At 35.1% G+C, this 12,438-nt stretch overlaps 1 protein-coding gene across 2 annotated transcripts in view; it reads left to right on the forward strand.

Annotated features, from left to right (window-relative positions):
- Positions 1-9,501, forward strand: part of LOC121275799 (meiosis-specific coiled-coil domain-containing protein MEIOC-like) — a 106,006-nt gene extending 96,505 nt beyond the window's left edge. For both annotated transcript variants that reach the window (XM_041183428.1, XM_041183429.1), the window contains one exon: positions 88-9,501. In XM_041183428.1, coding sequence (XP_041039362.1) covers positions 88-374 — 287 coding nt within the window. In that variant the 3' untranslated portion in view covers positions 375-9,501. The remainder of the gene's footprint in view (positions 1-87) is intronic.
- Positions 9,502-12,438: the final 2,937 nt, after the last annotated feature.

Consider the following 12,438-nt stretch of genomic DNA (forward strand, 5'->3'; position numbering starts at 1 on the left):
TGTGATATAAACTGTTCTCGTCCAGAGTTAATTTTGAGTCCTCTCACTATCTGTGATAATATCCTCATTGCCTGTTTGCTTTTGCAGATGTTTTGGCCCTGGCAGCTGCCATAAAGGATTTAACTATGTCAACCCGCAAGGCTCGTACTGCTCTCTGGTGTGCATTGCAGATGACCTTGCCAAAATGTTCCCTAGGGATTCTAGTCAAGCAAGTTGAAATTGAAAAAGCACTAAAAGAGCTGGGTCAAGGGGGTGCTATCAAAAATGAGGACAAAAGATTCAGTGAAGAGAAAATACTGGAGAAACCTGAATCTGACCATGCTGGATATGCAGCAATAAAGATAGAAAGTGATTGTAAGAGAGAAGCATGTTGAAAAAGTAACAGCTTAACATGCAGCTGCTGTTCTGTTTTGTGAGTTCTGCTATGGAATATGTCAAACTGTGGATGAAGTGTTTAAAGCAGTATTGAAGTATCTGTTTGCATTGTATGAACTTTTAGGATTAATGATGAGCCACACGTGTTTAAAAAATAGCTTCCCTAAATTTGAAATTAACCTGGTAATCTGAATGGTAAGGGTAAGTTGTATACCTGAGAAGAGAGAGGAGGAGTGATATGGAAAGACATTGCTTGGTTATCAATTTCTGAGAAAATCTGAGAAGTGAAATTTGATCTCAGTTAAGTGTGAAAATATTATTTTTGATAACCACTTCTGGTGCTATACCAGTTTGTGCTGTAATGAGCCATTTCAGCTGCATCAGGATATTGGCAAACATATTTCTATTTGAAACTGGCTTTGGTATATGTTAATATCACCAGATAGTAACCATACTGTTCAGGAGATTGCACCAAATCTTGCGTGGAAGAGAAGAGAAACCAAATAATTGCTGTTTTTTTCCTTAATGCTGAGACAAGAATTTTAATTTTAATGAATGAGGTGAGTGAGCATTTGTGACAAAACTAAGGGAATACAGTACTGTTTGCAGTTTTAAATAGCACCCATTTTGGCCTGATTTTGACATATTTGAGACCTGTAAAGAATTCCAGTAATTTACCTTTTTTATTTTGTAAAGGGCAGTATAATTTCTACTATGAGTTGAATTTACTCAAAAATGCAATCAATGAAGCATGTTCTTTTATGCTTTGCAATTACGTAGAATATTTTTTCATGACTACTTTAGATTATGAAAACTTATTAAAAACTGAGAATGTGTTCCATTCTGATGAGGTTTAATAACTGTCATTAGACCTATCTAACTAAGGCTTAACACACAAGACCTATTGTAATATTGAACTTTGCAACAAAAAAAATAGTAATGGTACTAAAATCCACTGGAAGTGAACGATTTATATATTCAGTGGATTATCCATTTTCACATTCTAGCTGAAATTGTGTGTGTGGTTACAGAATTTGTTGCAATATTGTCTTTCTTTTAACTAGTTATGTAACCTGATCAGATCCTAAATTTAGTTTAGGCACTAGAACTTTAGAACAGTACTGTTCACTTTCCATAGTATTGTGATACTGATCATTGATAAGAAGATTTGAGGAACGTTAGAAACTACAATTGGAATTCTATCCTTTTTTAAAAAACTGTTTAGAAAATTGATTACTTTTAATTATTTAGAACTCAAATGTTATCTTTAACTCTACTTTGTAGTCACATGAATAAATCAGATTATAATGGCAAATGAAATCCTCAAACCAAAAACAGGGCTATTTGGAAAAAGAGTATTTGCCTATCCACTCAGTTGACGAGATTTTCATAACTCTGTTATGGAATTGTAGAGTTTTAAGATATATTATTGAACAATTCTGTTTGAGATTATTTGCTAAAGAAATACACTGTTATGTGCCTGTACACCCAAGAACAATTTAGTTATTAATGTCAAGCACTTAAAAGCAGTCATCCAGTTTTTACATTGGTGAGTTATTTAGTCATAGGTTTCTTTTCTCAGATGAGCAAACTGAAAAAATTGTACCTGCATCCATATATGTAGACTTAACACCTCAAATGATTAAACGTGCATCAGTAACTTTTAATTATCTTTTTAGCTTACTTCAGAAATAGGTCTATTCTTGCATTTGGACTCCAAAAAAGTGGGGAGGTTACAAAAATGATATTTTAACTAATATGTCTGATTACGGTTAACAGCCCATGAAACAAACCAGTGCCATATTTATAGCTATCTAAGAATAAAATCCTGCTAGTACCCACATGTTCTCAAAAAATAATCTTTTTTCATTTTTAAGCTTTCTCTGTTAATTTTATATCATTACACCTCTTCTCAAGGCATTGATTCATAATATAAGTACTGGCTTAATTATTTTTTCAGTTGTGTGGCGGGGGAGGTGTATAGCAGGAGTAGAATAATTTTTTGAGCTCTAATTTAAATATGCTGAGTGTTTTGCATCATATTTTAATTTGCTTTCTGCTATTTTAGAGGAGGAGGGGGAGAAAAGAATTTGTTAGCTTTTCTAGTTTCACAAATACCACTAGTATGTCAAATGGATTCAGAAGAAAGAATTTGAAAAATTCACAATCTTTCAGATCATGAACATGAATCCTCCTGGGGAAAATAATAGCATGTTAACCACAAGTAAAATTCAGTAACATCTTAACTGTAACAATCCTTCCCTCATTGACCATATATTTCATCCTGGTATGCTTCACATGTTGCAGCATTTCTGCTACCTTCTGCATTATGGCTGACCATGAGACTCTCCCACTCTTTTCATCAGGCATATTGGAAGAATTTACAGGCTGATAATCAACCATTTTGGCCATGTTATGAATGCATCTTCCATGGCCATCAAGTCCTGAAATGGGACTTGAACCAGAGCTTCTGGCCCAGAGGTAGGAACAATACCACTGCACCACAAGACATTGCTGTCTGTACACCAATTTTTCTAATTAGTTTATTTTAAAACAATGTAAGTTGACTGGAGTACTAATTGAGAAAAGGACTCCATGAATGTGTAGAATCTAGATATGCATTATGTTAAACCACAGTGTTTTGGGGGTGGGGAGGGTTGGGGAAACCAAGAATTTTGCTAACTGTAATGCCATCTTTTGTCTGCACTTCCTTTCCTTTTCTTATATCCCCAGAATGGGTGTCAAAGTAAAATCCCAGCAGTAAAATCCATTTCCTTTCACCATCAATGAGAAAGCCTTTTCCAGTGTTTTAAGGATTTTATTTGAGAATTCCTTAACAATTACTGTTGAAAATAGTACAAAATTGCTGTTAACTTAGCAAAGTGGCATTTTTGTACTGTTTTGTAATATTATGTAGTGTGTATCTGCAGAAATGGCCATTTCAAACTTTACTGATAAAATTGATCTTAAAAACTTAAATCAAATTGTTAATATTACTTTTTGTTAAAATAAAAGATCACCCTCAGCATAAGTGGGGAGAGGATTTTCTGTTTGCTCTTAGCAAAATTGTAGGTGTATTTTTTATAAATTTGCTGTTACACATAGCATACACCTAAAATCCTTCTTATCCCCTTTACTAATCACTATTTTTTAAAAAAATAATTTTTTTCTAGTGTCCTGAAAGATAACCAATTTAATAATTGCCTTGTATGCAAACTTTGCCCGATTAGGTGAGAAAAAAATGTAAGTTAAAGCAACCCACCCAAAAGTGTAATATAGTTGTTAAATAAAACTTTAAACCACATTTTGTATCCAAATGCAAATTAGGGCAATATTAAATGAATCTCTTGAATGAGATGTTGGTCAAAAGAGGCATTTGAACTGCCCTAGTTTGAAACCTATGCTCCTAATTGTAAACGGCTGTGTTTTTTCTCCTGAATTGATGTACATCTACTCAAAAAAAGTATGCTTTTTAGTACCTGGGTTGCTAAAGCTATTGAATTAGAAATCTGGTGACAACTTTAATTCATCTATTTTAAGGTCTAAAAACAGAACTAGGTGCAAATCTAGGAACAAAAGTCTTACTTGCTCATTTGAAAAACATTATCCACCAGAATCCTGTTGGATGCTTAATTGAACTGGGGGATTTACTATAATTATAAATTGCTCTACTGAGGAGGAATAATCCAACATGTTTAGCCTGATACTTCCCATAGTGCAATCTTTGTAATGTAGTCATCATCACTGCATTTCAGAACTAAAAGACTGAATGAATGAGTACAAGTGCTACGTAACTTGAGTAATCTCATTTTAAGTCTATAAGTTGTATAAGAAGTTTAAGAAAGAAAAAGAACTGTTACTCAGGATTAGTTCTTAGATTTACTAACCCTCTGTGGTGGGGAAATAAATGTAGTACCTATATTTGATCTAGCATGCACTTAATGAAGACAAAATTGATTTTTTTTGTAATATCAGTTTAAGGGATTATAATTTTTAAAGCATTCCATATATTTATTTTAATATTGATTCAAACTTAATTTAAATTCAAATTTAGTATCTAATGTACTGTATTAATGGGATTATTCTTGCCAAACCTTCCTAATAATCAGATTAACTGTTTACTCAGGAAATATATATTTAATATTTAGTTTTTTGGGTTGTATGTGCAAAGTATTTTTCACAAATCTAACTATGTACAGTACTAGGTTACCAAAGCTATTTTTGTTTAACTGATTTATTTCTAGAATTCTGGAACCATTTAGTGACTGTAGAGACATTCTATTACTTAGAGCTAGTCATCTGCTAGTTTTCATACTTGGGCTTAGACAATCAGAAGTCTTGCGTCTTAAAGCTTTGTGAATGTAGAGAAAGATTAAGATATTTATAGAACTATTAACATAGGTCAAAAATGGTTTTTTCCTCCATATTACACTAAACCTGTTTGTCAATTTAATGCTTTTAATAAAAATTACCATGTGATCTTATTTTTGAAAAATTGTATTATAAACCAGGTAGTATTCATAGCTTGTATTTGGAAAGATTGGCTCAGGGAGGAATCTCTTTGGGACTATTCTAACCATGAGATTAGATTTAAAGGCAAAGTAGTAGCACTCACTGAAATTACATTAGTTCTGCATACGCATAAAATCATTAAAAAAAAAAGGCAGCATTGAGAGTCTTTGGGTTTCACTATGTTAAGATTTGCATTTATAAGCAATCAACAATCAACTGAAATGTGCAAGAAACAATAGTCTGAATAACTTCCTAAATGTGATTTTGTATTTCATTTTTACTTATTCTTAAAAAGACTTTTGTATGGATTGCATTTTGTTTAAATTCAATTTCCTATGTGGCCAGCATATATGAACTGTTGAGACTTAATTTAAATATTACATTTAATTAAACCGTCCAATTTTTTTTCAAAAATGCTGGATTTCATGCATCTTTATCTAAAAGTGTAAAACACAATTTTCACTAATCTTTGTTTTACAACATAGTGCAGCCTAGCTTAGATGTGCTCATTCAGGAAAATGTAGCAGTTCAGAAAGACATATACATTAACTATTTGTGGACAATTTTGTATTAATGCAAATTAATTAGTGAACAATAAATGTATGAATTGGTGTTTGCTTACAAAAGAGTAGTGACTGCACTCCAAAAGTAATTCATCGAATGTAAAGTTTAGGGATGATAGGATTCCTAAAATGATACACGTTCGTTCTTTTATTTATCACTCAGAGATGTGTAACATGCCACTGTAAAAAGTTGAATGTTGATATTAATTATATTTTTGATTAAGGAAAACTGGCTAACAAATTAGTGCTGAGTTAATGCTAACGGAAAATTGAGGAAAGCATGAAATACTCTGTAGTGGCTTCCTTTCTGCAAAATTTACTTAATCTATATAATTTGTCCATTTATATCACAACGACTTTACTGTCTAACTAAATGGTAATACAAAGTGGATTTGAGCATTTAGGCTTTGGTTAAGCTCATATGACTTAATATTTGCTGATATAGCCAACTGAAGGTGCATTCGTATGGTTTCATTGGTTATGTTGAAAAGAGCTAGAATAATAATTTGTGTGGAACCAATGATTGCTAAAGTTCTAAAGACATGCTTGCATTTATAAAGCATCTTTTATGACCTCATTTGTTTTATAGTCAGTGAAGTACTTTTGAAGTGTGGTCACTATTGTAGGAAATGTGGCAGCCAATTTGTGCACAGCAAGCTTCTATAAATAGTAGCCTGACAATGATCAGATGTTGATCGAGTGATAAACATTAGCCACAACACCAAAGCTAACTCACCTGCTATTCAAATAGTACAGTCGGTTCTTTTATGCCCTCCTAGGAGCAGGCGAGGCCTTGGTTGATGTCTCATCTGAACAACTTTATCTCCAACAGAGTAGCATTCCCTCAGTACCATACTGGAATGTAAGCCTAGATTTTCATGCTGTTTGGGCTGGGACTTCAATCCACAACCTTCTGACTCAGAGGCAAGAGTGCTACTAACTGAGCCACAGCTTCAAAGATATTTTGCCATTAAGCTGTTTTAAAATTGCCGTTAAATGCTAATAAAACAGACAGCTGTCATAATTTGGCTTACACCATACCATATATGGTATGAGATGAGACTAATTAATATTTTACAACTGTTAAGATTGCTTTTCTTACATCCTACCTGCTCCCAAAATGCATAGTCTGCTTTCAAAACACTGATAAAGTTTCTTATTTTAACTACCATGGTCCTCCCACCCCTCATCTAATGATAAACAAAATCCAAATTCTGCAATTTACAGTTTACATTCTTTTGGATTAAAAAAACCTTAAACATTAAATAAGTAATTCGTACAACTGTTTCATTGCTGAATCTTGAATGTATGCATTTATGCTATTGTACAAATAGTTGGGAAGTATTCTATGTTAGGGACTTGATTTCTTCCTGAAGGAATAGTATTTGCATTTATTTTATATACCACCAACACAGCTCTTCCCACCCCTCCTAAGTTGCTAGTTAACAAAAATTGGGCTAATAATATTTAAACAAAATCATCTTGAAGAATCTTTTTCCTTAGTACATTCATGGTATCCAGTCATAGCAATTTCTAATTCAACAATGCAAAGCAAAATTCCTAAAATTATGTGTAGGTTGTAATGCCTTAAAGATAAGTATTCTACTTTGTTCTCTGACTAGCCCATTTACTTTAGTTGACAGAAAATCATGGGCTTTCAAGCACAGAAGTGGAAACTTTATACCTTAATCTTCAGTAAAAATTTGTGGTCACATTAATATTGTACCCTAACGACTGCATACACTCACTTTATTCACAATTAAAAATCTATAATGTAGAGCACCTTTTCCATTCTGAATTACTCAATTTATTTTTTATTAATGCATTAATTTTTCTGGTAACTGTCACTAATTTGGATTATTCGGGGAGAAACAATTTTCTGTTAGAAAGTGAATTTTAGAAATGAACGATTGGATTTGTTGAGATATTCCAGAATATATATTTATCTCTGGAATAGAATGAATACATTTCACTTTTCTGGTTAGAATGGACCACACGTGTAACTTTACAACCATTCTGAATTTATAAAGGAAAACAGTTTACAGTCGAAATCCACGGAAATCAATGCTGCCTTTTATAATCTAGATTGCAACATGCCTTTGTATAATAGGTTTACAGTTCTCATTTTTGGTATAAATTTTATGGAAATAGTTTGCTACAGATTTTAATAAAGCATTAAAAACGTACACATTTAAATGTACGGCAATGTGACGAAGGGAATTAAAGAAGATTTGCTTGTGCATTTTTGAAATTCTTAGATTTTGTTTACACAAATTTATTTTTGTAGCCATACTGGATTGTGCTCTAGTAATGAATGTATTGGGCATTGTAGATTATTTTTTGGGTTATATATGTTAATTTGTATTCATGGTGTGTGTAATCTTTCTAAATCATTTTGATGTGTATTTTAAATATGGTAATGTGCCTTTTACTGACAATATTTTATTTTAAATGGTAAAAAGCTGTATGTATGTTGGATTCAACAGCTTTATAATTACTTGTTATTACTGATAGTTAAAATATTGCTAGTTTCTGCTAGCTATTCACAGAAAATCAGTTATATAATGTATGACAATGTATAGCTAACAGTTTAGCATGCTAATTTTCTTAACTGTATTTGTATTAGTCTGGTTCAGTAAAAGGCATGAGGCACTTGCTTAATTGTGAAATCAATCAACCTTCACTGGTATTTAATGGCATGGAATGTAATTTATGCAATAATCTACAAACTGTATTCTCATCAAATGAAGAGTATGTTATCCATAATGTCAGTATGTTCTATCTTAGATCAGTGTGAAATTTGCTAACAATAGTTTTTAGGTGCTAGAATGTCATTAATCGCTTATATACTTTCCCCTTTCTTACTCAGTTTGTTCATTTAACAGTAAGTGGTTGGCCCTTGACATTTCTGCCCCAGGTTGAAAATTAAAGCATTTGTGGTACTTCAATATTTCCAAGTTTTTTAATGTAATATGTTTAATCATGTCTTTTGCCTTGATCACCAACATTAGTTTTAATACAATATACAGGAATTTTGGTTTGCCTGAGGAAAGATGTTGATATATTTGCCCCACAAATAAAAACACCTAATTCATATACAGGGGAAATTTAATTATCGTAACTTGTTAGATTTACATCGACAAAGGGGAACAATTTTCAAAAGCCAAATAATTTGAGCTTTGAATAGTTAATCTTTTCACTGCACTTTCCTTGGTTAATGTGGTCTTTAGCCAATGCAACTAATTGTTTTTTTTAATGACATTTTATGTAAATTGTGTTTTAGCCAGAGACAAACTGGAACTGAGCATGTTTCTAAATCACTGAATTTCTAGAATACCTGTATGATTTGCGTATAATAGGAATTCCATTGTTTCCTTAAGGTAGAAGAATTCAGAGACTTAAGACCAATGTGCAATTGCAGACTTCTCCTGTGAAAGTAAGGTGTTGGAAAAGATGGTCATGATATTATTGACTTTTAGGGGATAACAATGTTCACTAAAAAAATGCTGTCATCATATACTGGATATACTGGCGAGAAAATAACCTATATTGCTGCTGTAAAAATATTATGGCAAAAGTTTAATATTTTAGTTCCTGTTGATAGAATCATGTGGTTGGGTTGCTCTGCTTTGGAGATGTTCCACAGATGCACAATATGGTTTGTTTTGTAAGTTCAGTCATTACTTATCTCAAAAAAAAGGACAAGGACTGAAAATCTTGATCACAGACTTTCAGAGGAGAAGTCAGCAGTACATAGTGTGTAGACCAATCAAAGTTCTGTTAATGAATACTGTTTAATTATAAATGTACTGTCTTTGTGAATCATTTAAAACAATGTTCTTTTGTTATAAATGTTACTGAATTCAGTCTCGCTAACAATCAATTTATTGTTTATTGCAGTCAGCTGTGGCTTTCAAGTGCTGAATTATTTTAAAAGTTACAGTTTATATTTAACTGGGGCGTGTAGCAGCTTTGGAGCTGTTTAAAACAAAAGTTTGGAAATTAGCACATTACTGCAAAGAAATAAAAGTTTAAATTAGTTTGATGTTAACCTTTTTGATTGTTTTTGTTATAGGGTATGAAACTTACGTTCCCTGTAAACATACAGCCGAAGCCTATGCCCTCTTTTAACAAAGCATTATGTTTTTGAAAATTGGATATTTTCACCTCAGAAGACTGCTTCATTCTCACATATTTTCAATTGTTTCATTGATTTTTTTTTTGAGTGACCTTTGACTATTGCTTAGGCTTCTAGTTCCTATTAATAAATAAAAGATGTACTATGGTAGCATTTAACCCCACTATTTAAAAATGGAGGGAGGGATAAAACAGGACATTACAGACCAAGTTAGCCTAACATCAGTAGTACTGAAAATGCTAGAGTATTATAAAGGATGTGATAACAGGACAGTTAGAAAAGATCAGCAGGATTAGACAAAGTCAACATGGATTTATGAAAGGTAAATCTTGTTTGACAAGCCTACTGCAGTTTTTTTGAACAAGGGGTCACGGTCTCAGGTTACAGGGTAAGCCATTCAGGACTGAATAGAGTCATAGTGGTCGACAACACAGAGAAAGGCCCTTCAGCCCATCGAGTTTGCAATGGTCAAACAAGTACCTAAATATTCTAATGCCATTTTCCAGCACTAGGCTCATAGCCTTGTATGCCATGGCATCGCAAGTGCGCATCCAAATACTTCTTAAATGTTATGAGGGTTTCTGCCTCTACCACCCTTTCAGGCAGTAAGTTCCAGATTCCCACCACCCTCTGGGTGAAAAAATTCTTCCTCACATCCCCTCTAAACCTCTTGCCCCTTATCTTAAATCTATGCCCCTGGTTGTTGATTCCTCCACCAAGGGGAAAAGTTCCTTCCTGTCTACCCTATCTGTGCCCCTAATAATTTTATATACCTCAGTCATGTCCCCCCTCAATCTCCTCTGTTCCAGAGAAAATAACCCGTCTATCCAATCTCTCCTCATAACTAAAACTCTCCAGCCCAGGCAACAACCTGGCAAATCTCCTCTGCACTCTCTCTAATGCAATCACATCCTTCCTATAACGTGGATTCCAGAACTGCATGCAATAGTCTAGCTGTGGCCTAACCAGTGTTTTATACAGTTCCAGTATAACCTCCCTGCTCTTATATTCTTTGTGTCGGCTAATAAAGGCAAGTATTCCATATGCATTTTTAACCACCTTATCTACCTGTCCCGCTACCTTAAGTGACTGGTGGACATGCACACCAAGGTCCCTCTGATCCTTGGTACTTCCCAGGGTCCTACCATTCATCGTGTATTCCCGTGCCTTGTTTATCCTGCTCAATTACATCACATCACACTTATCCAGATTAAATTCCATTTGCCACTGATAGCCCATAAGACCAGCCCATCTATATCCTCCTGTATTCTAAGGCTATCCTCCTCACTATTTACCACGCCACCAATTTTCGTCTCATCCGCGAACTTACTGATCAACCCTCCTACAAAGAACAAAGAAAAGTACAGCACAGGAACAGGCCCTTCGGCCCTCCAAGCCTGCGCCGATCATACTGCCTATAAACTAAAACATTTTGCACTTCCGGGGACAATATCCCTCTATTCCTGTCCTATTGATGTATATGTCAAGCTGGATCTTAAACACCACTATCGCACCTGGTTCCACCACCTCTGGCAGTGAATTCCAGACACACACTACCCTCTATGTAAAAAACTTGCCCCGCACAGCTCCTCTAAAGTTTTCTCCTCTCACCTTAAATCTATGTCCCCTAGTAATTCACTCTTCCACCCTGGGAAAAAGCTTCTGACTATTCTGTCCATAATTTTGTAAACTTCTATCAAGTCGCTCCTCAATCTCCATCGCTCTAGTGAGAACAATCCGAGTTTCTCCAACCTCTCTTCATAGCTAATAGCCTCCAGACCAGGCAGCATCCTGGTAAACCTCCTCTGCTCCGTCTCCAACGCCTCCATATCCTTCTGGTAATGTGGCAACCAGAATTGCATGCAATATTCCAAGTGTGGCCTAACCAAGGTTCTATACACTGCAGCATGACTTTCCAGCTTTTATACTCAATACCCCTGCCAATGAAGGCAAGCATGCCATATGCCTTCCTGACTACCTTATCCACCTGCGGTGCCACTTTCAGTGACTTGTGGACGGGTACGCCCAGATCCCTTTGCCCTTCGATGCACTTACTGTACAATTCCTACCTGTATTAGACCTTCCAAAATGCATTGCCCTGCATTCGTCCGGATTAAACTCCATCTGCCATTTCTCTGCCCAAGTCTCCAACCGATCTATATCCCGTTGTTTCCTTTGACAATCCTCTGCACTATCTGCAACTCCTCCAACATTAGTGTCGTCTGCAAACTTACTAATTGGCCCAGTTACATTTTCCTCCAAATCATTTACGTATACTACAAACAGCAAAGGTCCTAGTGCTGATCCCTGCGGAACATCACTAGTCACAGCTCTCCATTCAGAAAAGCACCCTTCCACTGCTACCCTCTGTCTTCTATGACCAAGCCAATTCTGTATCCATCTTGCCAGCTCACCTCTGATCCTGTGCAACTTTACCTTCTGTACCAGTCTGCCATGAGGGACCTTGTCAAAGGCCTTACTAAAATCCATGTAGATAACATCCACTACCTTCCATTGTCGATCATCTTTGTCACTTCCTTGAAAAACTCGATCAAGTTAGTGAGACACAACCTCCCTTCACAAAACCATGCTGCCTCTCACTAATACACCCATTTGCTTCCAAATGGTAGTAAATCCTGTCACGAAGAACCTTCTCCAATCATTTCCCTACCACTGACATAAGGCTCACCGGCCTCTAATTTCTTGCTATCCTTCTTAAACAATGGAACAACATTGGCCATTCTCCAGTCCTCTGGGACCTCACCCGTAGCCTGTGAGGATAAAAAGATTTCTGTCAAGGCCCCAGCAATCTCCTCCCTTGCTTCCCTCAGTACTCTGGGGTAGATCCCA

This window comes from Carcharodon carcharias, chromosome 3 (assembly GCF_017639515.1).
Source record: "Carcharodon carcharias isolate sCarCar2 chromosome 3, sCarCar2.pri, whole genome shotgun sequence".
NCBI lineage: Eukaryota > Metazoa > Chordata > Chondrichthyes > Lamniformes > Lamnidae > Carcharodon > Carcharodon carcharias.